Genomic DNA, 26,999 nt, shown 5'->3' on the forward strand with positions numbered 1-26,999 from the left:
TACTCAAGTGTGCAACGAGATTAGAGAGCTCCCCTCTCCAGTGCAATACAACAATAATTCAATATAAATTAGATAAATAAGAGAATAGTTAGTGCAATGGAAAATAATACTGAATAGGATATATAAAAACACATCACGTTGCTGTTCTGCAAGGTAAGGGTGGTCGTGTGTGTGTGTGAGAGTTTAGAATGGAGATGGCTCTTGGAAAGAAACCGTTTCTCAGTCTAAACGATTTAGTAACCACAGTACTTAGTTTAGAGTCTGAAGGCATCATGCCTCACCTTCTTTTGGCAAACAACCAATCGAGGAATAGCCCTTGTAAAATGGGTTGGTTCACCTATATGACGTGTACAACGACTGCCAGAAAACATTGATGTGTAAAACGTACAATCATTCCATTTTAAATAAAAAAAAAACTTATAAAAGAACAATTGTCAAAGCATTGTTGATTGCTGGAAATTGTGCGGCACATTCTTGTGTTTGAACTGATTAGGTCTGCTTTGTATTCAGTCTCAAGTCTATCACTACATCTCGTGCCGCCTCCTTCCTGAAACAACCAATCAGAAAATCTAGCTCGCCTCCGCCCCGATTTCTAGCCCAGCCCCCTGCGCCATAAGGGGGCGGGGCCAGGGCGATGAGGTAATCTGGGTAAACAGAAAAGATGGCGGTATGTGTTGCCGGAGAAAGGCTATCGAGCCCGACCGGGACCAGGGCCGGGAGCGGCAACGAAGCCGGGGCCGCAAGTCGCGACCGCCGCGGCGACAAGTTGACTGATTTGCCTACCGAATTATTGGAACACATTTTGTGCTTGCCGGTGCTCGAACACGTCGACATTTGTAATGTGTCCTGCTGCTGCTTGCGCCTGCGCGACGTTTGCCACGGCCGAGGGAAGGTGTGGGGGCACCAGTACAAACTCAGGTCATTATTATTATTGTTGTAAGATGATTATTGTACATTAGTAACATTATTATCATCATCGGTCATGTTCTCCATCTGAGGTGTCGTCTAAATGTCTTCTACCTGGTTCAGTGCCCAGTCAACTGTCATTGCTTTACTTTTCGATTATGCTTCACTTCATCACTATTATGGATTGATTAGCCCTATTTTTAATAATTAAAAAAAATATATATATGTATATACTATTTTAAATCCCATTGCAGCCAAGTTTTACACAATATAAATGTTTGACCTTGAATAACAATCACTTCTGAAATAATCCCTCCATTTCAGATGTGTGCTGGTTAAATTGGTCAGACAGTTTTTATGAGCAGATAATCGTCATCTTGCATCCCCCTGCTCCTCTATACAGGAGCCAAAGAACTAAATAACCAAATTTCAAAACATTCTACGAAATATTATTCACACCAACAAGCTTATTGTACATGAAATACAAAGGAAGCCAAAGGTGCTTAATTAATTAAAAAATGCTCAGATTTTGCTTCTCAATTATGAAGAATTATCTTTTTTTATGTCACATACTCAAAATATGACCTATCACAGTGAACACACATTGAAAAGGGGGCTGCTTAAACTGCCCAGGAGGTAGTTTGGTGTATCAGTGTCTCAAATACATGGCTTGAACCGAGGTCCATAGATAGATTCCCCACTCCCTCCTCACTAAACCCAACTCTTGCCTTGTTACATAATTAAATTGTTTTCAGTGCAGCCCGAAAAGTCAGTTTGGAGATCCAGAAGCTACAGGTCGCTTGATTAACATTTATCAGGTACACACAATGACAGTGGGCCTATTTGTGTTCTGCTTTTGCCCCTTCCTGACCAAGGATGCCCAACGCCCGACTTTATGTCTAAGATATAATGTTTTCCTCATCTCTGAGATGTGTTAAGAGTGGATTTGATCTGATAATAGGGTCCAAAATGAGTCATGGCTCGTCAAGCAGGCCACACACAAAATATACTAACCAAAAGTGATCAGTGCCTGAGTTTCTATCTTTATTTCTTTGTGTTATCATCTCACAATTCAAACATCTTTCAAAGAGGTCATACTCTTTTGTTATACTAGTTGTGACACTTTTATAAATTGATACATATGTGAGAAATATTTGTTTATTCTTAAAATTAGTTTTCCCTCTGCCTTTGTGTGAATTCCAAATGGCTGCCTCATCCTGGCACTGCAGATCACAGGTCCCTCTGGTGTATTGCAACATCATGAGGCTGAATCCAGTGGCATTAACAGTAATTTGTAAAAGAACAAATGACCAAAAATAACTCTTACGACACTGAGATGCATTTGCGTTAGTTGTCGTGGCAAAGGCCTTTTTGACAATAGAGGGGGGGGGGTTACGGTTACAAATTGTGCATCATCACAGAACAGTTATGACATTTTGACTTAGAAACAATTATTACACTTTGAATAATAACTGCTAATTATTCAAATACTAATATTAGCAAAACTGTCATTCAAATGGAAATGTATTGGTTTATGTCTTTATTGTTCTGAATTCAGTTGTATCGCAATGACCCAAATACATTTTCATTTCCTCAGTCCTCCGTGAGGGCATTTAGCAATTTCCTCAACATTTGCCTTTTTGCTGTTAAAGTTTTGACTTCAAAGTTGTAGGTTTCATTTCACCATTCCTTTCTCACGACGCCACTTTTCAGATGGCCGCGGCTGCAGAGGTTTTACCCGCAGAACGAGAGCTGCGACTGGCTGCGCGAGTACAAAACGCGCCATCGGGTGGGCATCCAAATCCGGAAGACGGTGGGGTCCATCTCCAAGCGCTTCTTCATGGAAGTGGTGAGTGGGCAGTCAAGAGAATTCAACTTTGCAAATGTATATACTAAACCGCATAATAACAAACGTCCACAAACTTAATGCTAACGTATAACTCGAAACGCCAGAGACGGGCTAACACAAGTTAAGGTAATTGTACATTTTAAGCAACTGCTTCTTGAACACACGTGGAGCAATACCACACACAAACAGAACATACATTAAAAGAAAATTAAACACTGTTAATTAACAACCAAAAAGATTTTTTCTTCCAGTCAAGCTCAGTTCTGCCTGGCAAATTGTAGCACATCCTGGTACTACACTGAAGGTGGAAATCTCTTAATTGGGACATGTCTGAGATAAATGTAAAAATAAAACCCAAAAAATGGAAAACAATACCTTAAAAATCCAAGACATTGCAAAACTAGAACTGCGGGGGGGGACGCTGTACTTCCCTAAACATGAGTAAAAATAAGCAAAATGAGTCTCTTGAAACCAATTTTTGTGTTCCAGCCATGCATTGGCCAGGTGCTGGGTGACACTTTTGCCGAGATCGAGTCGCTTGGGATGCCCGAACATTTCTGCGAGGACGAGCTGGTCTTCATCCTTCACGCCGAAAAGAGGTTAGACGGCTCTTCATGTTTCTAACCAGCGGCGGCAAGAGAGCAATTACAAGTACATTGGTACCGTATCTCGGCTTATGAAAGTGCTATTTTTCATTATTAGAAACAATTAAGAAAATTCATGGTTGTTGTTTAAGAAAAAGAATATTACGAGAGTATTTGTTTCAACGGGCATCTGCACTCTGCCTCCCTCTTACGCCTCTTTGTGGGTGTCCATTAAGAAAAAGCCTGACGTTGAAGTACTATGCAAAGAAGATCCTTTACTTCCTGAGACAGCAGAACATCCTGCGTGCTCTCAAGAGCTTCCTCGAGCAGCCGCCGGAGCAGCAGTCGGAGCTCGCAGGTGAGAAAACAACCTTTGACCAAGTCTCAAGAGGCTGTGACCGAAAACACTCGGGAAGTCAGACATTTTGTTTAAAATGTCCATTTTAGAATCCATTTCCAGAGGTACTACCATGGTAAACTCCCCCAGGTGTGTTTTTGAAAATTAAGCCCCTGCATTAGTCACGATAACATGACCGAAATGACACAGGATGTTGTGAGCCATTTTGCTTTGAAATTGCCATTTCACAGGTGCCTTATTTAAGATGCGATCCTTCAAGAGTGTTTTCAAAAATTCACGTCCCCGATAAGCTGTTTCGCTTTGACATTTGTTAGTCGTGTCTATCATATCATGAGGAGACCCACAAAAAAGTCTCAAGATGCTGAAAACATGCAGAAAGTCAGACATTTTTGCTTTGCTTTAAGAAGCCATTTTACGGGCAGGGGTCCGATCAAGAAAAACTCCACCTGGCGAGTTTTTGAAATTCAGCCCCCAAAGCCCATTTCACTTAAAGTCGGTAAAAATTCATTAATCGTGTGTAGAGCCTATTTTGCCCTTCTATCCTCCATCCGCGACCGGGACACCCTTCCGCCATCCTCCCTCATATCCTTATTCATCAAATAATCGTCCTTTCATTTCATCAGTCTGTCTTTCAAGTGCCCATGCTTGAAAATGGACAGCAACATGCAAATTGCTTGTCATGCCGGTTGTAAGTACAGTCAACTAAAAAAAAAAGACTCAGAAAGCCAAATTACACAGATAGTCTTCCATTTCGTTTTTAAGGGTCCCCTTTTTCATTTTCCAGAAGTGCAACTAATTTGAGTCCTCAAATCTAGTTGCATTTAGCAACATGAAATTTGGTATATGTGACTATCATGAATTGACCCACAAAACAACTCAAGAAGCCTTGCCCTGAAAATGCACAGGAAGTCAGTCATTTTTGTTTGCCGCAGCTGTTTTACAGACCCTACCAAGACAAAGTCCTCCCAGTTTTGGAGAATTCAGCCCCTAAAGTTTATTTCACTGGACAACCTGACATTTGGGAGGTAGATGCGCACAAAAGTCTCAAAGAAGCTATCACTGAAGATGGCATTTTAAGGTCATTTTCCAGGTGTCTTTTAACCAAGACAAACTCCCTCAAGGAAATTCAGCCCCCTAAAGCCCGTTTGAATAAGCAACAAGAAATTTGGTAGAAATGTGAATCCTGAGTCGACTCACCAAAAGTCACTAAGACACATGAATTCTACTTCTTTGTTTTGACCATTTTTTGGTAATTTTCCACAGTTCCTTCAATGGGGAACCCCTCCTAAAGGGGACATCTTACTTGTAAATGACAAATTGTAATCCTGCAGCTACAGTATGCACGTGTCTCCAGGTGCTGTCCTGGTGGACCAGTACTGCAACCCACTGGCCGACATCACGCTGGACGGGATTTCGGCACTGTTGGACGACATTGCGGAGAAGGTCAAGAAGACGCTGCGGGTGAAGAATCCATCCCACCCCAGCCTTCGCGTGGCTTCAGGTGACTTTGCAAAAACAACAAAAAAATCCCTCAAAGCATCATTCTTTGGTTCTGATGCCCACTTCTTCGTTTCGCAGGGGGTGAGCAGCTTCCGCTGGAAGACTTTGAGCACCAGCGGCAAGTCTTCTGCGCCCTCAACGCCGTCTTGTACGACCAGCTGCAGTACAAAGGCGACCAATTGGACTACTACAACCCGCTCAACTCCTACATCCACCAGGTGGAGTTTCAGACATTGGAAATTGTTTAGTTTAGCGTCAACAAAAAGAGCTTTCAAGCTGTGTGTCACTCCCAGTTCAATTTTCCTGTCAAACTACACATCAAACCAAAGAGCACATTGCATACACGTTACGTACTTCAACCGACCACACCACTTTGCCCACTAGCTTAAGGCTAACACAAAATGCAAAATCACATAGACGCGCTGACAAAAAGCATTGACAGGTTCGGTTATAATCCCTTTTATCAACAGATATTTGTACACAAACGATGCATCAACACATGAAGACGGACAATATAAAAATACTCAGACATTTTCTTTGTCCTCATTGGGGGGAAAAAGGCGAATCTATACAGCGGTTTATAGAGTCGCTTAAGGTTGTCAAAGTGGCAGAGTACCCATACGGGGAAACCAAGAATGATCCAAAAACCCGGCGTCCGAACCGAAACTCTGTTTCGCTCCCGGACCCACACCTCAATGAATAGAGGTGTAGGCATACGAAACTTACTTAAGTGTTTTTAGTTTGTATCTTCATGACTGTATTACACTGCCCCCCGGTGGCCAAATGGTGTGCACTACAAAGATTTCAAATATTTCTATTTCTATTTAATGAAGTTATGTTCATGAATTAATATACATGATAAAAACCACTCCTTTTATTAATTGGGTAATATATATATATATATATATATATATATATATATATATATAAAATTATTTAATAACATTTGACCCAGTATTTTGTCTTGCAGGTGCTGCTCCGCCGCAAGGGCATCCCTATAAGCCTCTCAGTGCTCTACATGACGTTGGCCCAGAGGTTGGGCGTCAAGTTAGAACCGGTCAACTTCCCCAGCCACTTCCTGCTGCGCTGGTGCCAAAAAGAACGAGGGTACTTGAAGGCAACACTTAGTTTCCAGCCAAGTTTTGCGCTCTTTTAACATTCAGCGTACCCCCGCAGGAGCAATGATATCTACGACTATGTGTACATCGACGCCTTCGGCAAAGGCAAGCAGATGACAGCCAAAGAGTGCGAGTACCTCATCGGGCACCAGGCCAGTGCCGACTACTACGGCGGCATCAGCACCACCGATGTGCTGCTCAGGATGGTGGGAAACCTGCTCAACATCGGGAAAAGAGGGTAAGTGTTCACTTGACTGCCTACGTTTCACGTGTGTACACTAAAGCAACAGGGGGCACCATGACTATTGTCGTAATGCAGAATTCTAGCCAAGGGGGTAACACACGAATTGGGAAATGTAATTGGGAAATGAATGTCCACCCGCTTCCTTGCCACAAGAGGGAGCCGTGTCCCAGTAAAACTCAAACCTGAACATGTTGAGAAGGAAAGAAGACCAGATTGTTTGTTTTGTTTTTGGAGGGAAAGCAACGAGAAGTCGTATCAGCTCCTGAGGGACACGCTGGACCTTTTCCTCACCATCAACCCCGACAATGTCCCCTACCTTCTGCTGCAGGCCAGGCTCTACTTCCACCTCGGCATCTGGCCCGAAAAGGTTGGGCGCCCTCTCACACATCATTTCTACTTGAACGCGGTCACTCTCACTTTTGCACACCGCATTTGTTCACACGCTCCCTTTGTCTCCTCCACACTCACATACATACTCCCTCTCGCTCTGTCTCTCATTCACACACTCTCTGTCTCCATTAAAAAAAAGATGTCTCACATAGTCGCTCAAGCACACTTTCTCACACATGCCTACATTCACTGTCTCACAGTCCCGCATTCACGTATGCTCTCAGGAACTCTCGCTCATGCATACACATTGTTTTCACACACATACACTCACATTTACAAACACCCTCCCGCCCGCTCTTATGTTAAGACATTTTCACACTCTCTCAAACACTCACACATGCACTCCCGCTCTTTCTGTCACCCTCCCTTATTGTCTCTGTTATTAACTCACTCTTTCTCTCTCTCACTCATATGCAAATGCACTCTCACCGTCACTCTTAAACAAACACACAATCTCCCTGAGACTCACGCTTCGTTTCACACAATGTTCACATCCTCACACACAATCTCAATTACATTTTCTTTTCCATACGCCTTCCCTTTAGCTCTCTCACATGATCTTTTCACTCTCTTTCTGTCAGACACTCTCTCTCATGAAAACTTTCTTTCACATATCTTTCTCTCTGTTACACACACATAGACATACAAAGTTTTTCTTTTTTGACAAATTGTCACCTTTTCGCAAAAGTACAGACTCTCCCTTTGACACGATGGTCTCACTTTCACACTCAAACACACACTCTCTTAATCGCTTATGCAATCGCACTCACACACACACATGCCCTCCGTCTCACTTTCTTGCTCACACAGTCCCCCACAAACGTTCTGTCGCTCGCTTCCATACACAAACACTCTCGTCCTTCTCATACATTCACACTGTCACTTTCTCACTGTGACACACTCTCATAGCTTGTCACACAGCTCCTTCCACACGCTCACGCACACATCTGTCAGTAACATACCTCTGTCGATCCCGGCAGGTTTTGGACATCCTGCAGCACATCCAGGCGCTGGACCCGTCCCAACACGGCGCGGTGGGTTACCTAGTGCAGCACACGCTGGAGCACATCCAGCACAAGAAGCACCCCGGCGCCCCCGAGGTGAAGCGGCGCGGAGCGACCGACCACCGGGACGTCCGCTACTCTGTGGGCCTCGTCATGAAACACAAGAGGTGCGTTCGGGAACAAAGTCCATTCCCACCACCGCCGACCCCTCCAAGCCCCAGACCCATCAATTTTCCCACCTTCCTGCATCACAGATCAGGTTACAACTGCGTTATCTACGGCTGGGACCCCAAGTGCACCATGAGCCAGGAGTGGATCACCACCATGAGGGTCCACCAGCTGCCCGATGGTGCCGAGCAGCCCTTTTACAACGTCTTGGTGCAGGACGGCACCTGCCGATATGCCGCGCAAGGTAAAGCTGACTCATTAAACCCTAAATCATATTTCATGTCATGTATCGGAACAATGTCACGCCTTGGAGCAGAGTAGTATTTTGTGGACCTTTGGTTACGTGGCTATCCTTATTAATTTTTTAAAGCGAAACAACACGCTGAGTATTTCATTGGTAATACAATTGATGACATATTCAAAAGCTATGAGCGCAATGGGGACAAAAATGATAAAAAATGTTTTATTCCAAAACAGAAGGAGGGTTTTGTTTTCCTCAAGAATTTAATTTTAAAAAAATACAAGCTGATTAATAATAATAATAATATTCCCTTTATTAGTCCCACAATGGGGAAATTCGAGATTCGAACCCAGGCCTCCTGGGGAGACTGGGTTCTGAACGCGGCGCCTTAGACCACTCGGCCATCCTAATGAGGGTCCAATAGTGAATAAAACTTTTGAAAAATAGTTAAAATACAAAATTATATAGTTTTTGTTTAAAAAATAAAAAAGGCAAGTTGGTGGAGACTTTAGATTCATGACATTCATTTTTTTTTTTAATTGGGGAAAAATTAAGGACTGTCATGAAAAACATAATTTTTTTTTTCCTTTTAAAAAGGAAGTCTTATTGCTGTTTTTAGTTTAAAACATTTTTACCGTGTCATGTGAAAATAAATACTTAAAAAAATATTGATTAAAGAAATTTGAAAAAATAATTTTAAAATGATTAGACCATGTTTTAAACACTTTAAAATGAATAAAATGACATTTTTTCATTCATTAATGAGTGTATCTTCTGGATTACAATTCTGTATTTTTGATTGGAACAATAACACAGGCATGCTATTGTGAAGATTTAAAATCAATAACATGAAATTAGAAAAAAAAAAAAAGAAAATTATGGATGTTGTATTGTCAAGACGTTTTTTGGGGAGAAAGATTTATAATAAAAGAATGGTCAAGACTATAAATGTACCAAATGTACATTTTCAAATTTATAATCCTATTTGCTTTTGGTTGTGAACGTATTCCAGAGAATCTGGAGCCCCACTCGACTCCCCTGGAGATCGGGCACCCCGAGGTGGGCCGCTACTTCTGCGAGTTTGCCCACACGCACTACGTGGCCAACGACGAGTTGCGGACGCGCTATCCGGACGACTCGGACCACACAGGGGAGACGGCGCGCCACCTCTACCCGCACCCGACCACGCCCATGTAGCCTCAACGTTTGCCGTAGAGTCAGGTTCAACGTGGAGATAAGAACACTCGCCTGCCACTTTATTAGGTACACCCTCGCTGGCTCATGACGTCGTCCATGCAAAGAAGTCTTTGTTTGGTTTGTTTTGTAGGATTCCTTTACCAATGCGGTTCTTTTTGTTGTTGCAAGAGCTTGTTTTTAATATTCTCGTGTAGAGAAATTAGCAGCCAAAACATTAGGAACATCAACCGTCGACCATCAATCATTAGTATTCAACATTTGTGCCGCTGAGTATGGTTATGGCAATTTTGCATGTATTGGGTTTTATAATGTTCAACAATCAGAATTACAGTAATTCTTTAAAAAGAAATCTTAACCACATTTTAATTATACTTATTATCCTTAAGGCAAATTAAAAACAATTATAATTATTTTTTGTGTTAAAAAAAACTTAACTAAAAAGGGTAAACAATTAAGTCATTATCTTAATTGTAATCCTGAAGAGAAATTCAATGATAATAGTTTAATCATACTTCATAATTATTAGCCTAAAATGTCTAGAAATAAGTTGATTATTCTTCATTATTTTAATTGTGATACTGAAGAAAATATATCTGATTATAATTACCGTAACATAATGTTTAAAAAATAAAATTCATATTTTTTTTTTTTAACTGCATATAAAATTTATTTAAAAATATAATTTGGATTATTGTTTCTGGAGTGAAATTTTAGGATTATATTCAGTATAATGAGTTTTAAATGTGAATTAAAAACTGGAAATACATTTGTAATCATATTGAGTGAGTATTATTAAAATAAATTCACGGATTATGAAAATATAAAATTGCAACAAATATATGTATGCGTATGCATATGAGCCATTGACCCTGTTATGCCGGTTTTATAGTCAGCGCTTGTTTACCAAATCTGCCCTACAATGAACGCGATAACACGGCATTAGTAACAACAAATGCACTGCAATCCAATACACTAATGACACCGTAGAGCCCATTGAGACTATGCAGGTGTACCTAATAAAATGTTTTGGGCAGTGTAGAATTGAATGCAAAAAGACAATAGTGTTCCAAACAAAATGAAAAGAGGACAGTCGATTCCAGGTGCTGTTAATCATCTTAAAAACAAAACAAAGGAATGCTTGTGGGAAAGCATAAAAAATTGTTTGCCAAATGACTTTTTCCCATCCACATTTTTATCTGTGACATCATCAGCCTAGTACGGAAAAAAAAACAATAAAAACATGAAATGACAAAGTGACCTTTCTATGGAAACCCTTTGAGCATTTATTCCATATTCTTGATAGAGAGGCTCCTAGTGTGCGTGCATGTGTGTATTGTCTACTAGTAGGTCAAAAGTGGCATAACTAGTGGGGAAAATGTCACTATTAAGACAGTTGCTCTACCAGGGGCAGAATTGCATTTCAGGTCAAACGACAGACTTGGGGGAAGGGGAAAAAAAAAAAACACACAAAAAAAAAAAAAATATTTAGTCTCTTTTGTTGTGTGTCCTCATGTGTGTCATAAAACTGTTCCGATTAGTATAGCTTCTGCCACAAATAGAGCAGCTGAAGGGTTTCTCTCCAGTGTGTGTTCTCATGTGTGACTCCACGCTGGTCTTTCGAGATAACGTTCTGCCACACACGGAGCAACTGAAGGGTTTCTCTCCTGTGTGCTTGGTCATGTGTCTCACCATATCAGACTTCTGCGCAAACTCCTGACCACAAACGGAGCAACTAAAGGGTTTCTCTCCTGTGTGTGTTCGCATGTGTATCGTCACATACGACTTTTTATTGAATCGTTTACCACACAAAGGGCAACTAAAGGGTTTTTCTCCCGTGTGCGTCCTTGTGTGTGATTCCATATTTTGTTTATCAGTGAATTTTTTACCACACACTGAGCAACCGAAGGGTTTTTCACCAGTGTGACTTCTCATGTGCTTTATCATCTTTGCCTTTTCAACAAATGCTTTTGCGCAAACTGAGCAACTAAACGGTTTCTCTCCTGTGTGTACTCTCATGTGTTTGACCATATTGGACTTTTGAGTAGCTGTTTTACCACAAACTGAGCAGCTGAAAAGTTCTTGTCGTGTGCGACGTCTCCCGGATACTCGAGTCTTCTTTCTGGAACTTTCTGACTGTTCGTCATCACCTTCTCCAGCAACATCACTCAAGTCTTCTGTGTCATCAGCGTGTGACAGTGGCGCTAAGAGTTGGTCTGGTGACGCTGCTCCGTGGTGCTCTCCGCTCGGACTTTGACGAAGCCGTGACCACTCGGGTGATTCGTCGCCATCGTCTTCACACTTCACGACGACGACCTTCAGTGACAACTTGCTCAATTGCTCGTCTTCCTCTTGAATGGAGATGGGCTGTGGATCCTCTTCTTCCTCTTTCACACAGAGGGGCTGTGGACCACTTAGCTCCAAACTGGAACTTCCTCCCCCTTGCGGATGATGGGGAAGTTCTACCTGGCGACCAATGAGTTTATGGGTGTCTTCAGGACAAAAGGAAGTCATTTCGGTTACTACAGTGCAATTACTGACATACAGCAAGATTATTAACAAAAGCTACTGAGAAAGTTTTAGTTGTGTACCCTTCAAGGACATCAGGGATGGCTAACTTTAATGCTGAAGGGGGCCACATAAGACCACAGACTTCCTAACCACATTAATGACAAAAATGCCATTTTCAATAGAAAAAACATGTGCAAAATAGACACTCTTAATATATTTCATTTCTGACAGTACATTTCTCACTGCACGTATAAAAGATCCATTATCCTAATCAAACAACAAAATAACCACATACTGTTATTTTTCCAGGCTATCATGCATAAAAAAAAATATTCAAGGATGGTGCAAAATTGCTCAACAGCAAATCAACTGAAAGACTTCCATCCCTTGCCTCAGACATCACATAAGAGACAACCCTGCAAATTTAAGCATATCAGTAAGGGTAAAAAGAAAGGTTGGTTGATAATTTTATTTCTTGTTACTTGGCTTTTTCTATACCCATGTGACCTTCTTGAGGGAGTTTGTGTTTCTAATTTGACTTGAATTGTTGGATTTAAGGAAATGAATCACTGTTAGTGGGCAGTTTAACAAAAAAATATTTGAATGGAAAATCGTCTTTTTGATTGAAAAGATGGGTGTTTTGAATTGTTCGACTTTCAAATATCTCAAGATGTATCGAATCATCATTCATTTGACAAAGATATCATTGGGAATGGCATATTTACAGAACTGAGTATTTATATGTATATAAATTACAACCAAAAAACCATTGCATCGCACTTTCTCTGGTTGAACCATGCCATATCTAATCAAATCAAGTCAAACCGAATGGAATCGTTTCACATTCAAAGCATCCTTGAGTCTTTTCGCACTCACGGATCCTTAACAAATCGTCTTTTGCAGTGTGACGCACACCCCTAGTAGATAATTTAACATTTCCAACGTCATACATAAATATATGACAAATACTGTCAAATTATCTGAACTAATAACTTTTAATGGACGTTTTTTTTATTGTGGCCATAGCATGGTTATTGCAACAGCAATAAGGTCGTTTTGGGATGTAAACGTTGGCTGGACGGGGAGCGAAGCGAAGCTTACTGTAATACCGTGATCTTTTGACACGATAAATATTTCGTGACCGAACTGAGATCAAACCAAACCATGCCCCTTTAATATCATTTAATCTCTACTGACGACATAATATTTTTTTGTAGGTGAAAGCAAGGTTTGTCTAATGAAAATGTAATTTCGGCTAGGGATAAAATTAACCGGGCTTTTGAAATGTGCCAGAGTACCCTGAGAAAACCCACACAGGCGCGGGGAAACATACAAACTTCACGCAGAAAGGCAGGAACCCGGATTTGAACCCGCAACGTGTGTACAGCGAGGCCGACATGCTTACAAAACGCCCACCGTGCCGCTCGTTTTTTTCCAAACACAATAAAACAATGTCGATATAAACTTCAATCCGTAATATAAATCGCGTGAGCACAGATAAATACCTCGTAGGCTGCACATGCCCCAAAGGGAAGAGAGTCCAAAAGTCCAAAACTGATACGAAACAAAATCACAACAAGAAGGAGCATCCAAGTACCTTCGACTGAGTGGTTAAGTGCCATCAGTCACGCGCGTGTAACCGGATGTGCCCTAGCTAAACTTTCCCCACTTCCTGTGTAGGTAACCTACGAAAACTGTTCCTCTTCCGAAACTTTTTCTTTTTAAATCTTGTTTTTTTTAACTACAATTGTTGCTTTTATCAGAGAGGAATACAAAACGCAAACAACAACCAGTATACAATGTAAAATAAAATACAATTACAAGAGAAAAGAAAAAAAATCAGCTCGGGCATTTCACATGACGTATTTTTCAATTATTCAAATAAGATTATTTTTTTTCTATTTGTCATAAATCTGAGGTCCATGGAAAAGAAACAAACTTGTTTTACATATGCGTACAAAAAGATTTCCAAGAATAAGAAGTCTTACCTCGATCGTCATTATTTGTATCTTTTAAAACACCAAAAGAAAAATCTAGAGAAAGGTTTAATTGGAAAACGTTTGGATGAAACCAATTATGTAAATCGTACAATGTTTGTGACCACATACAATTAAAAATAAATAGATGTACAGTCGTTTCCACTCCATCCGAAAAAAAAATTATAAAGTGAGAATTTCATTGAACAACATCTATAGGTTTTAACAAACATATGACATAAAATGATAGTTTTGGCACACGTTTATTTCTTTGGTTGCATTTGAGACAATAATATAATAGCTTGGATTTATATGGCGCCATTCACAGAAACAAAGGCAGCTTCACACCCAGACGCCGGCACACTACTCCAGAAAACTTAAATACACAGAATGAACTGTTAGTAAAAACTAAAATGTTACACACATAAATATTAAATGGAAAAAAAATATTAGTATTCCACAAACTGAACTCAACGGTTCTTTGTAAAAAAAAAAAAAAATTTGAGGAAAAAAATATTTCTCCGTTTTTCGTTTCACGCCTTACTTTTTGCAAAAAGCCTCATGCCCACAACAATAGCTGCCCTTGAAAACATGGCCCCACGTGTTGTGTTGTTTTATAATTATTGCTGTTTTGTTCTATTTTGTCACTGTTGATCTTGGGAAGTCCACGTATGACTTGTGGACATTCAAGTTGAAAGTCGAGGTCCTCGGATGGTGCAGAACTGCAAGGGGACTTCTGGAAAACATTTACTATCCACTGAAGTGTGTCCGCATGTGTGTAATCAATCTGCTCCAGCGTGCAAATTTTTCACCACAATTTGAACAACTATAAGGTTTTTCTCCCGTGTGTTCTCTCATGTGCACAACCATTTCTGTCTTTCGAGTGTATGCTTTACTGCAAAGTGAACAACTAAAAGGTTTTTCTCCTGTGTGTACTCGCATGTGACTTTTCAAATGGTATCTCCGAGAGAATGATTTAGCGCAAACTGAGCAGCTGAAGGGTCTTTCTCCCGTGTGAGTTCGGGTATGGTTCACCAGATCCAAATTACGAGAGAACTCTTTACCACAATACGAGCAACGATAGCGTTTCTTTTGTGTGTGTTTTCTCAAGTGTGATTTCAGTCTTTCTTTTAGGGAGAAGGTTTTCTTGCAAACCGGACAAAGAAAAGGCTGCTCTGTGTGTATTCGCATGTGTAAGTCCATATATATCTTCCTTGAGAATATTTTACCACAAGTCGAGCAACTGAAGGAGTTTTCTTCTGTGTGTGTCTCCATGTGTGACATCATGGCTGACTTTTGAGAGAATTGTTTGCCATAATTTGAGCAACTAAAACGGTTTTCTCCTGTGTGTTTTTTCATGTGCAAAATCAAATGTGTCTTTCGGGTGTAGGCTTTACTGCAAGTTGAGCATTTAAAGGGTTTTTCTCCTGTGTGTATTCTCATGTGTCTCACCAAATTTGAACGTTGTGCGAACCCTTTATGGCAAATTGAACAAGAAAAGGGTCTTTCGCTTACACGCCTTGACATATTAGCACATAATGAAGAGTCGGGATATTTTTTAGGTGTTTGCAAGCTTTCTTGGTTGGTAGGCGTTGTTTCCTCTTTGGAGCATTCTGACTGATTGTCATCACCGTCGCAGTCTGCAGAGCTCTTCAAAGTTTCTTCCAGGTTGTTGCTGTTTGACAGTGGAGCCAAGATGTCATCTGGTGGCGGACCTCCATGGCCGTCTTCACTTGGACTATGGTGATGAAGCTGTAAACACTCAGGTGCTTCATCTTCAGGCTTCACAGAGACAGCAGTCAGTGGCAACTTGCTCACATCGACTTTGTCTTCTTCTTCGTCTTCTTCTTTAATTTTGGGGGACTGTGGAGCCGTGTGCTCAAACTGGGAGCTCCTCGGTTGCTGCGGAGGGGGAAGTTCATCTTGATGACCAAGCAGCTGCTGCACGTCTACAGGACACAAGCAGCACAAACAAAGTTTAGATCCATAAAGGTATTTCTTTGTTTAGTTAGCGTCAGGTTGAGGTGGCAGACTTTTTGCCTTATTGACAATTCTGAGCATACGTTAAAGTGACGTCAGAAGTCAAGATGACGGTCAAGTCGGGGAAAACTAATTCTCCGCTTATTGAAAAGCATTTGGGTTGTTGTCTTTTGATTAGTGAGGATAATTGCGATTTCAAAATGAAATGAAATGTTTGACTACAGACACTCAAAAGTGTGAATTTAACAGAAATCGGACGTGATTGGTCTAACGTTAGATGAAAGTCCTTACTAACAGCCAAGAGACACTTGGAGAAACGACACAACTAAATCTAAATGTGATTAACAAATATGTCATTGACATACCAGGTATTTTTACGACATTAATATGACAATTTTAATTAAACATTTTATCGTATATTTATTTAATTTTGGCACTTTCGGTCCTCCATGGCCCGTACTTATTACCGCAATTGGAACCAATAATAACAAACCAAGTACTTCAATATAAATGTAAAAAAGTTACTTTGATGAAACGTTGCAAATGTGAACAGACAGACCTTGGAGGCGTACGACAACTTGAGTCTTGCAAACAGCTTCGAGTTGTCGCCGGTGACGTTCGGTTTCGTCTCTCGCCCGACAAAGTTGCTCTTCGTAAGACGCGATGGTTCTTTCAAACAGGTTGAATATTTCGTCGGCGGCTGCAATGAGTCGCTCCCTCACCAACTCCTTCAACATTTGGACGCTGAAACGTTCAACAGGCACGGAAAAAGTCTCGAACCTTGCCCTTGTCCGATAGCAGCGATGGCTGGATGGCTATTCTATGCTATGCTAACCTCCGCGGTGTGCTTTTTAATTCTTGTGTGATTTAGCGGCTGACATTCATTGTTCACGCGGCGCTTTACCGCCACCTACTGCGCAGTGTTGGTCACACCATGCAACTGCGTTACAGGCAAAGCAAGGCAGCTTGATTTGATTGATTTATTTTCATGGGCCAAAAATCACTGGCAGCGCCGCTGTCCATGTAACTGAGAGTTTGTCCATGTAATCTGAGCACCTTGTTTGTTGTTTTAATTTTAAACACGTGTTAAGTAACCACAATTTTCATCAGTACTACGGATTAGGGATGTGGGGACACACGCACTTCCTCACCAGATGTGTCAAAAATGCAATTTTTAATATGGACAAAATTCGTCCTGTGCTGCGCTTATTTCATTCTTCATGCTTTCATACAATATCCTAACCTAAACAACAAAGTTTGAACGTGAAATAAACAACAGTAAACCATTTTTGCAGCAAAATAACATTGTGTCGACACAATTTTCAGCATTTTTTTTACAAAACCCAACTCACTCCACATTTTAATATGTATTCCCTCCTAATTTCTTGTATTTTCTGGAATGTGCGCTGTACATCACCTGAGCCACACTCCCGCACAGCAGGTGTCGCTAACGCACGTTAATCGCTAGACGCCAAGACGCACAAATAAACAAAAAGAAGCAGAAGGAAGGCGAACGTTAGCCAAGAGGCCAAAAGAAGCGACACAACACTGCTGACAAAAAACATATGAAACGCCAAGAGTTTGGAACAAAGCAAGGCAAAATCTTTCTGAAAGAACGATGGCTTGCCACGGGGAGCAAGTTTGTCGCGCTACAGACGAGACCGAGTGGCGACCACGACTAGAAGATGCTGCTGAGTCAATGCTGCACAATCTAGGTGGAAGCTCGATCGCATTTTATTTCATTTCTCATTTGAAGGCGTTTTTTTCTGTTTCGCTCTCATGCATTTCTTCGGACATGATTGTCTTGTGTGTGCAAGCAATGACACAATGATGTTTAACTAATCCTTCCAAATGTAGACTGATAATGTATATCATCAACCGTTGAAAACACATTCCAGGTGTCCTAGAAACGTGTTTGAGACAAATAAAATTTAGTAGTAACATGTTAGACTTTAAAAAAAATAATCCAATCCAATGTCGTTCACAAGGGAATATTTCGGTCCCCTAAAAGAATTATTGGCGGGTTAGAGTCTTGTATTTTTCGTAAACTCTATTTCAAAAGGAAAAAAACATCTTTGTTATAACAATATGTGTATGTATTTTTACAAGATTTAGGTTTTGTTTTGTCAGGGTAAAAAAAATCATATGGTGTAAAAAAAAGTTTGAATATTCAACAAATATTTGGCTTCCGCAGACTGTTGCATTTTTTTTTTGTTTGAAATGCATTTCCGGGCCTTTTCTGCAGCCACTTTCAGTTCTTGTTTGTTTCTGGGGGATTCTTCCTTCAGTCTCCTCTTCAAGAGGTCAAATACAGGCTCTATTGTCTAAGACCTTCCCCTCATCCCCCCTGAAGTCCTTTGCTGTTTTGGCATTGCGTCTTGGTTCATGACAAAACTTCTAATTTGTTTGGGTGCATTTTTCTGTCAGTTCCCTGGCAAAATGGTTTTATAGACCTCAAAATTCATTCTGATGCTACCATCAAGACTGACTCGGAAAAAATGGTGATACAGTAATACCCCGGTTATCACGGTTAATGGGGACCGAGACCACCCGCGAAAACTGAAAATCCGCAAAGTAGCGGCGCACCATCAAAAAAATAAATAAATAAATAAAATACTTATATATACTTCACACCTATATATATATATATATATATATATATATAGGTACGAAGTAGTGGCGCACCTTCAAAAATGCTTAAAAAATTTTTTTTATATATATATACGGGTAGAGAGAGAGAGAGTGAAATTCATGTTATACCAAAAAAAATATATATATTATTAAAACTTATTATTTTTTTATTCCCCAGCCATTATTTTTGTATTTATTCAATTACCTCTTTTTGTACTTATTTATTTACTTCAACTTTTACCTGCTGGTACGCCGTCCGGTGTGCCCTGTGAAATGAAAGGTGGCATTTTTCATTTATTTATTTATTCATTTATTCATTCATAACTGACAGCCTCGCGCTCCCCTCATGCCCGGGCGGAAGTTGTTCCTCTTCGGCTCAACTGCCACGCACGCCGGCCTCCTCCGGAGCTCTGGTACGGTCTGAACCGCGCGAAACGTCGCCCCAAATCGTGTCCGGGGGAACGTGCTCTTCTTCGTCCACTCTCTTCTTCGTCCACTCTCCTCTTCGGCGCACGCCGGCCGTCTAACCGCTCCAGCGCCCCCTCGTGCCGCTCGGCGAAACTACAACGCCCCCGAATATTTTTTAGACCCACGAAGCTCTGAAGCCGCGAAAGGTGAACCGCGAAGTAGCGGGGTATTACTGTATATCGAATTGCAGTATTGAGAGTGGGAAAAAAATCTTAATGAAATTATTTTTTCAAAATTTTTCCAGCCATACTATTCAGCGCAATGGAGCAGCATCCTTTGTCTCTTGGTTTTCCTACTATTCACACACTTTTAATTTGCTGCCAATTTTGCCCCTTTTAGATTAGCATCGTCGTTAGCAAGCAGCTCAAGGAGAGTGTCATATCTACCTATTCATATCTGTAACAGTTACATAATGAGTACTAATAATGTCATAAGTAGTGTCACTTAATGGTTGATCTGTCAGTGGAAAATTGAGAACATTCATCTCAAAAACGAATTTCTGAAATATAGCTCATGTGACTCGATTCACATTAGTTTGTGTTGCTTGTGTCCTACAGACATTCAGCAGCTTATTGGTCAGCGGGAACAACTAAACCCTCATCTGGAGGTGGGGAGCTCCCATTTGGATCTGTCCCACAACGTCAAAAAGGCTCCACCCAACCCCCACACGATATACAAAGAGGAGGATCCAGAGTGCTTGCACGTTAAAGAGGAAGAGGAGGAGACCGATGTCAGCAATTTGCTACTGACCGTTGCCTCAGTGAAGAGTGACGACGACGACGCACCCGAATCGGATCAGCCTTGTTGTCGCCTTGGAAGACGGCCGCCGGATAAACTCTTAGCGCCACTGTCAGACAGTGACGACATGGAAGATTTGAACAAAGCGCACCGTGAAGGTGACGGCAAAGCGTTGCAAACCTTCGACAAGAAGATGGGTGGCAGCTGCTCAGTTTGTGGTAAAACATTTGCTCAAAATGGACCTCTGATAAGACACATGCGCACGCACACGGGAGAAAAACCCTACACTTGCTCCGTTTGTGGCAAAGGATTCACTAATAAGTCCGACATGGTTCGACACATGAGAACGCACACAGGAGAAAAACCTTTTAGCTGTTCCCTGTGCGAGAAAAGATTCTCTCACAAGGAAAGTTTGGTAGCGCACATGAGAACACACACCGGAGAGAAACCTTTCGTCTGCTCCGTTTGCGGTAAAACATTCACTCAAAATTCAAGCATGGTCGCACACATGAGGATACACACGGGAGAAAAACCTTACGGTTGCTTGCTGTGTGGCAAACGATTCATTCTCAAGCCAAACATGGTATCACACATGAGGACACATTCAGGCGAAAAACCTTACGCTTGCTCGCTGTGTGATAAAACCTTCTCTTTTAAGTCCTGCGTGGTGACGCACATGAGGACGCACACAGGAGAAAAACCTTTCCGTTGCTCGTTATGCGGTGAAAGATATGCCCAGCGGGCCAATTTGACTGCACACAAGCGAATACACCACACAGACTAAATGTTTGCAAGTAATCCTCTGGGGCCACTTTTTTGTTCAAAAGGGAATCTGTCTGCATTTTTCTTATTGGATTTGATCAAATTTTGAAAATAATTTGTCCAAAAGAGAAGAAAGATTGGATCATGTAATCCCATTCAAGTTTGAATCTGAAGCCAAACCTTCAGTTTACATTTCAGTCGGAGCTAGAGAACTTTGAGTAAATAGTCTTTCACTTGTATGATGCTTTGACTCCTGGTAGGGCACTCAAAGCACTTCACACTGATTCGCATTCACCAACTGATGGTGCAGCATCAGGAACAACTTGGGCTTCAGTATCTTGCTTATGGACACTACTGAAAGGCAAAAAAATGAGTTTCCAAATCTGAGTCATTTTAGTCCAGGTTACCTTTTTTTTTCTTAACAACTGGCCAGTGCTGCTATAGTCCACCACGCCAAGGTTTCATCCCCACTTGTGTTCTCCCAAAAAACATGTAAATGTTCTGTTGTGCTTTGCACTTCCCTGCAATTCATAGTTGTCGTCTTCATCGTCGTCCTCGTGGAATTTTGCTGTTTTCACTGCTAAAAATCAACATGTTCTCTTTGCAACTTCACCAAGATAGTTTTGAGCTGCTGTTTTGATTTTTAAATGTCAGTTTAATTTATTTGACTTCAATGACCGTTGGCAGCAGTTTCTCTGCACAAATGTTATGAGCTCACCAAACACAGACTGTTTATGTGCCCTCGTTTGCCTCGTGTAATGACTCCTCAAGCGCCTTGGAAATGTTCTGCTCTTTTTTTATTATTATCTTTACTTTCTCAATTTTCCTTTCTCTGTGATGAAATGTGTAGTTGTTGTTCCATCACCATAAACTACCAAAACCACAATTTGAGTGTCAGACTTTAATTTGTTTTCTTTCTCACATGATTGTTCAGATTTAGAATCATGTCTAGGACATAGACCCATTTAGATACAGAATCATTGAGCAGTGTGAAAACTGCCAGGCCGAGGGAAGAAGCTGGAAGAGGTGGTGACCAGGATGAGGAGGGTCCTGCGTTGATGTTGGCCTTCCACTTCAAGTCCTGAGAGGCTGTACTCCCCATGATCTTGAGGGTCACAACGGCTGACACGAGACAGTTGGATGGCGCGAGGGGCAGGTGCGGCATAGGACGATTCCTGAGGTCCACAACCATCTCTACAGTCTTGAGTGTGCTCTAGGTTGTGTTGGCTGCACCAGTGCGCCAAACACTCCACTTTCTGTCAATTACGTCATTGATGAGGCTGATGAATGTGTTGTGATCTGCAATATCAAAATAGTTTGGTACATATAACTACATTTTCCAGTATGACACAATTTTTGTGCAAGTCTGATAATTGAATCGACAGTCTTTGAATGTTCGCCTTGCTGACTAGCAGAAACCAAACAACAAATTGGTGTTCTTCTCAATAATTAATTAATCGGCATTACTCGCCATCTGTGTAATGACGTCGATAAATTGACCTCCTGCTTTTGATTTTTACTCTCAGTCGTCTTTAATACAACCAGGGGATGGCAGTAGCGAAGTCCCTTAAAGGCGATAAGGTCGCCTTGAAACAATCGAAGAAGAAAAAGGCGGAAGTAGCAACGCAAGTAGGCCACCGCAGAAAACCTCGAAGGCGACAAAGTGAAACAGAAAGCTAGCAAGCAAAATGTTGAAGGAGTTGGTGAGGGAGCGACTCGCTGCGGCCGCCGACGAAATCTTCTGCCTGTTTGAAAGAACTATCGCGTCGTACGAGGAGCAACTTTGTAGAGCCAGAGAGGAGAACGAAGGACAACGGCGACAGCTGGAAGATATTTGCAACACTCAAAAGGCGCTACACGGCCATGGTTGGTTTATCATTCCAAACAAACACTTTAAAGTTACCGCGCAAGAAAACAGCCTCGTTGACGTCTGGTTGCCACCAATGTGATGGCAGTGGACACCTGGCAGCCCCAAAAAACAGATGAGTAGGCTGTGGACTTGCTCTAAAAAGATCCCACCAATGACGCGAAACAGCTTTCTTCGTAATGTTGTCGAAATTATAAAATGTCAACACTTACAAAGTGTTCTAGAAATAAACTCTTACATGTTGTCATTTATGTGTTTACTACCTCGTTAATTATAAATTCTACTATCAAAGGTAATTTGAGCCAATTTCTTATTTCCAAAGTGTGTATCAAACTGGGAGCCCGTTGGCGCCGCCTTCTGTATAAAGATTTGGAACTGAACTAAAAACCTTAAAATGAAGTGAATCGATCAAGTATTATTTTCATTCCATTTCTATATAATGATTCTCAAAACCAAGTTGACACTTGAATTTTTGAAAGTGTTGTTTTAACCGTAACTGCATTTGAGCTATGTCCTGTTTTTTGTTGCTTGTGTCTTGCAGATGCGGGGCAGCTGATTGGGCAACAAGAAAACTTTGCCCCCCAACTGTGGTGGGAGAGCTCCACTTTGGAGCATCCACAGCCTCACCACGTTAAAAAGGAAGAAGCAGATCCTGAGCCTCCACGCTTCAAAGAGGAAGAGGAGGCTGCACAGCCCCCACACGTGAAAGAAGGACAACAGGAAGAGGCTGACGTCAACAAGTTTCGTCTCAATGTTGTTTCTGTGGAGGGCGAAAACGATGACCACGACGCACCCGAGAGCTCTCGGCTTCGTCGTCACGCTCCAAGTGAAGGCCACTTTGGAGGTCCACCAGCAGACAGGCTCTTGGCTCCACTATCACACGGAGACGACATGCAAGATACAATCAACGCTGATGCTGAGGGTGAAAAAGAGACAACTCCTTGGAAGGAAACCTCTCAAAAAGACGGGAGACCTCACACTCACAAGGAACATTTGCGCTGCTCCATTTGTGGTCGAGGATTTCTTCACGAAAGTACTTTGAAAATACACGTACAGAAACACATGGGAGAAAAACCCTTTTCGTGTTCACTTTGCGGAGAAAGGTACTCTTACAGGTACAATTTGAATGTACACATGAAAAAACACAGGGGAGAAAAAGCTTTCAGTTGTCCAGTTTGTGGTACGTTTTTTACCCAAAAGGAAAATTGGACTGCACACATGAGAACACACAAGGACGAAAATAACTTAAAATGTTCTGCTTGTGGTCAAATATTCCTTCATGAGTCCATTTTGGAAACGCACATGAAAACACACACAAGAGAAAAACCGTTCACATGCTCCATTTGTGTTAAAAGCTTCTCTCATAAATATGATTTGAAAAGACACATCAAGACACACACAGGAGAAAAACCCTTTAGTTGCTCAGTTTGTGGTAAAGGTTTTATAACACGGCCAAATTTGAACGTACACATGTGGAAACACACAGGAGAAAAACCTTTTTCTTGTGCCATTTGCGGGGATAAATTTGCTCAGAAGATCACGTTGATTGCGCACACAGCAACGCACACCGGACAAAAACCTTTTACGTGCTCAGTTTGTGGGAAAAGCTTTTCTTATAAGTACAGTTTGACCACACACATGCGGAAACACACTGGAGAGATAAAAATGTAGTTGTGAAGGCTTTCCTTGAAAGCAGAGTTTGAGTTTATAAGTTTGACCATTTCTCACTTGTGCTCTCGCGTTTTCACTCAGGACAAAACTTCAATGCAACCACAAAACAAATGTCAAAGCCCCAGTCATGTGATAATAAAGATAGCATTAATGAAACAAACCACAGATTAGTTAACAACAAGCCTGCCAAAAGCCACCCTGCCGAACTATCACTCAAATCCCATTTGTATTATGTCTGCAAATAATTACCAGTACATTTGTCACCGCCACAAATAGATTCCTTTGAGTGGCTGGAATATATCCCACTGGGTTGCCATTGCCACCTGCAGGAAAATAACATAGTTCTGACTGGTACTGGATGAGAAAGCCTCTGATGTTTTTTTTTTTATCTTCCTAATATAACAAGAGTATATTCAAGGCAGTTCAGAAAGATGTAGAGTTGTGCGTTATCTGCATAGTCTGGATAGTGTCTTTTGTCTTTTTCTATTATCTGAGCATGTGGACTCTTGTAGATGTTAAACAGAAGAGGGAACAACATGGAACCTTGGGGTACTCCACAAGTCATTTTGGTCTGCTCAGATTTGTAGTGGTTCTCTATTGATAGAAAATAAGCCCTGTCTCTAAGAAGGAGTTTGAAGATGTTTGATTAAAAAAAGAAAAACGAAAAACAAGAACTGTGCCAGACAGTCCCACACAGTTTTCTAATCGGTCAGGTATGCTGTTCTGAGATCTTGTGCGACTAAGACAGGTTCTACCTTGATGCATTCCAAAACCTGACTGGAAGAGGTCTAAGCAGCTGTAAATCAATAACAACAACAAGTTTGGCTGTTGAAGCGCAGCCTATACAAGCAATTCACTTAAAGATTTGTTTTGGGCCTGTATGGTTCATTCAGGTATTTTCTGGACTGTTCTTTTTTAAGAGTGGCTTAATAACAGCTACTTTTAGGATAGGTGGGAAGACTCCTAAGATCAGAGACCCGATTACTATATCTACCACATTGGATGCCTATATGGAAAAAAATGTGTGTAAAGTATTAAGACTGAAGAAATATGATACTACTTGATGTTGATCATTTGTCAATGATTACAATAAACTGTTTCTTATATTTTGTGTCATAAGATAAACCCTTTGGTGCTCCTTAAGGCTTTCTTTGTCACAATTTGAAGACTTTACATTTTTATACTTCAAAATCCCTCTACAGTGAAAATAACTTTAAATTGGACACACCGCTGAGAAGAGCTTTATTTGTTATTTGGCACAATACACATGATTAATTGACATAGATAGATTAAACAAATAACTTTTTTAGGGGGCGCCTTTATGCTTGCAACAATAAGCATCTGAATTACAGGCAGATCATTTGTCTGCTTCACAATTCTTTGTCCTATTGAATTTTAAGGGGATGTCAACCACCAAATTGTATTTCCAATGAAATGTGTTATGCAGCCCCGCTAGTCTAAACGCAGCGTTCTAATTAATATTGCATCTATGGAACATGCTCGAGTTAAGCAGCACAAGCTACCTGGTTTTGTCCGCCGCCGGGGATCCATTTTGCCACTTGCAGTCGACGGAAAATGACATCACAGTTGCTCATGGCTCAGCTTCAGAAAATACCCCAAAGCAACTCTAATGCCATTATCATAAGACAGAAAGTGGCAAAATGGCCGCCCCACGAGATGGTTAAAAATTGGTGGATTTTTCTGCTTAACTCATATTCCACAAACGCAATATTAATTAAAATGCCGTGTTTACACTAGTGGAAGTGTATCGAACATATTATTGTAAAGAACATGTTAAATAATGTTTGACAATTCTCTTACAACACAGAGAAACATCTGAGATTTTAAAAATATACATGGATATTTCAACTCTTTAATTACGACATAGAACATACATAAGGCAACAGTTAGTTTTTAACTAATTTAAAGTTGTGCCAAGGAGCGCCAGTCGCCATACACAAAAATAAAATATCGAGCCAACTCCCGCACAAAGATGGCTGCCTTGCCATAGCACGTCCGCCATCTTGCGAAAAGCCACCACCGAAGAAGAACAAGACGGAAGTTGACGTCAGAAAACAAGTTTGAGTTGAAGGCATGCTGCAAGCTTGTGGCCGCACAAAAAAGGCGACAAACTGTTGAAGTGGTTGCAAAGGAAACTAATGAGAAGATTGGGACTTTTCGTAAGAGGACCAACTTTGTCGAGCAAGCGAGCAGGACGAGCGTCAAGAAGTGGAATCTGTTCCAAAAACTGGTAAAGTGTTGAACAGACAGTATTGTGCAGTATTGAGCAGTCATTCATTTAACTTTTAACAGTTTGCAGTACTGATCAAAGTAAATAGACTCTGAGAAAGTAATGAGCGCAGAACCAGGAAGCGTTGATGTCTCAATTCATGTCTAAATTTCGCTCGTTGGTTAGCGTCTCCAGTCTGGGACCTCACGGGAGGAGGCAAAAATTAATGTATCTTTCCTCAATGTGGTCTTTTTATGTAAAGCTCACAAATGAATGAATGTTTACTATCACCACAAACTTGTACATATGTTTGTGCTTCAAGTGAAATTTAATGAAATATAACTCAGTTACTCTCCGGTGAAGTGATTCCCTATTCCCCATTGTAAGACAGGAAAATAAAATGTCACTTCCTTAACTCTATCAGCATTTTTATAACGGGCACAATTTTTTGTCTCTTTGTGCTTTAGTGAACCTTTTTTAAGTAATTGATAACATGTCATCAAAATGTTGATGGGAATCGACTTGCCACTTAAAGCACCGGTGCGCAAATCCTGTGCCTATTCCAACATATCTCATTCAAATGATCAGTTCATTTGCAAGGTTTGTAAA

General features: G+C 41.0%; 4 protein-coding genes and 1 pseudogene across 5 annotated transcripts; 3 read left to right on the forward strand and 2 right to left on the reverse strand.

Moving 5' to 3' along the window:
• Positions 1-637: 637 nt before the first annotated feature.
• fbxo21 (F-box protein 21) lies at positions 638-10,812 on the forward strand. The gene is made up of 12 exons (XM_088290275.1): positions 638-918; positions 2,620-2,755; positions 3,245-3,354; positions 3,576-3,697; positions 5,052-5,198; positions 5,276-5,415; positions 6,168-6,304; positions 6,374-6,553; positions 6,794-6,926; positions 7,930-8,120; positions 8,208-8,365; positions 9,375-10,812. Exons 1-12 carry the CDS (start codon positions 662-664, stop codon positions 9,557-9,559), a joined length of 1,896 nt encoding a protein of 631 aa, XP_088146401.1. The 5' UTR covers positions 638-661; the 3' UTR covers positions 9,560-10,812.
• Positions 10,650-13,726, reverse strand: LOC148343835 (uncharacterized). Its single transcript, XM_088290468.1, has 2 exons — positions 13,573-13,726; positions 10,650-12,048 (listed from the first exon to the last, which is right to left on the reverse strand). The coding sequence occupies exons 1-2, from the start codon at positions 13,586-13,588 to the stop codon at positions 11,045-11,047; spliced, it is 1,020 nt and encodes a 339-aa protein (XP_088146594.1). The 5' UTR covers positions 13,589-13,726; the 3' UTR covers positions 10,650-11,044.
• A 564-nt stretch (positions 13,727-14,290) lies between these two features.
• On the reverse strand, positions 14,291-16,918 carry LOC148343836 (uncharacterized; annotated as a pseudogene). The gene is made up of 2 exons (XR_015842513.1): positions 16,583-16,918; positions 14,291-15,992 (listed from the first exon to the last, which is right to left on the reverse strand). The product of XR_015842513.1 is annotated as an uncharacterized LOC148343836 (transcript).
• Positions 16,919-17,493: 575 nt separating this feature from the next.
• Positions 17,494-21,508, forward strand: LOC148343837 (uncharacterized). Its single transcript, XM_088290454.1, has 2 exons — positions 17,494-17,738; positions 19,680-21,508. Exons 1-2 carry the CDS (start codon positions 17,642-17,644, stop codon positions 20,642-20,644), a joined length of 1,062 nt encoding a protein of 353 aa, XP_088146580.1. The 5' UTR covers positions 17,494-17,641; the 3' UTR covers positions 20,645-21,508.
• Positions 21,509-22,152: 644 nt separating this feature from the next.
• LOC148343838 (uncharacterized) lies at positions 22,153-25,242 on the forward strand. Its single transcript, XM_088290338.1, has 2 exons — positions 22,153-22,488; positions 23,031-25,242. Exons 1-2 carry the CDS (start codon positions 22,311-22,313, stop codon positions 24,158-24,160), a joined length of 1,308 nt encoding a protein of 435 aa, XP_088146464.1. The 5' UTR covers positions 22,153-22,310; the 3' UTR covers positions 24,161-25,242.
• The last annotated feature ends 1,757 nt before the right edge of the window (positions 25,243-26,999 follow it).

The sequence above is a fragment of the Idiotropiscis lumnitzeri genome, chromosome 1, assembly GCF_059441095.1.
Source record: "Idiotropiscis lumnitzeri isolate Australia: NSW breed Sydney's pygmy pipehorse chromosome 1, RoL_Ilum_1.0, whole genome shotgun sequence".
NCBI lineage: Eukaryota > Metazoa > Chordata > Actinopteri > Syngnathiformes > Syngnathidae > Idiotropiscis > Idiotropiscis lumnitzeri.

Coding starts and splice junctions, on each gene's coding strand:
- fbxo21 (XM_088290275.1), top strand. CDS start 662: ATGGCGGTATGTGTTGCCGGAGAAAGGCTATCGAGCCCGACCGGGACC. Junction 2,756..3,244: donor AGCGCTTCTTCATGGAAGTG/GTGAGTGGGCAG, acceptor TTTGTGTTCCAG/CCATGCATTGGCCAGGTGCT. Junction 5,199..5,275: donor CAGCCTTCGCGTGGCTTCAG/GTGACTTTGCAA, acceptor TTCGTTTCGCAG/GGGGTGAGCAGCTTCCGCTG.
- LOC148343837 (XM_088290454.1), top strand. CDS start 17,642: ATGGCTTGCCACGGGGAGCAAGTTTGTCGCGCTACAGACGAGACCGAG. Junction 17,739..19,679: donor GTCAATGCTGCACAATCTAG/GTGGAAGCTCGA, acceptor TGTGTCCTACAG/ACATTCAGCAGCTTATTGGT.
- LOC148343838 (XM_088290338.1), top strand. CDS start 22,311: ATGTTGAAGGAGTTGGTGAGGGAGCGACTCGCTGCGGCCGCCGACGAA. Junction 22,489..23,030: donor AAAGGCGCTACACGGCCATG/GTTGGTTTATCA, acceptor TGTGTCTTGCAG/ATGCGGGGCAGCTGATTGGG.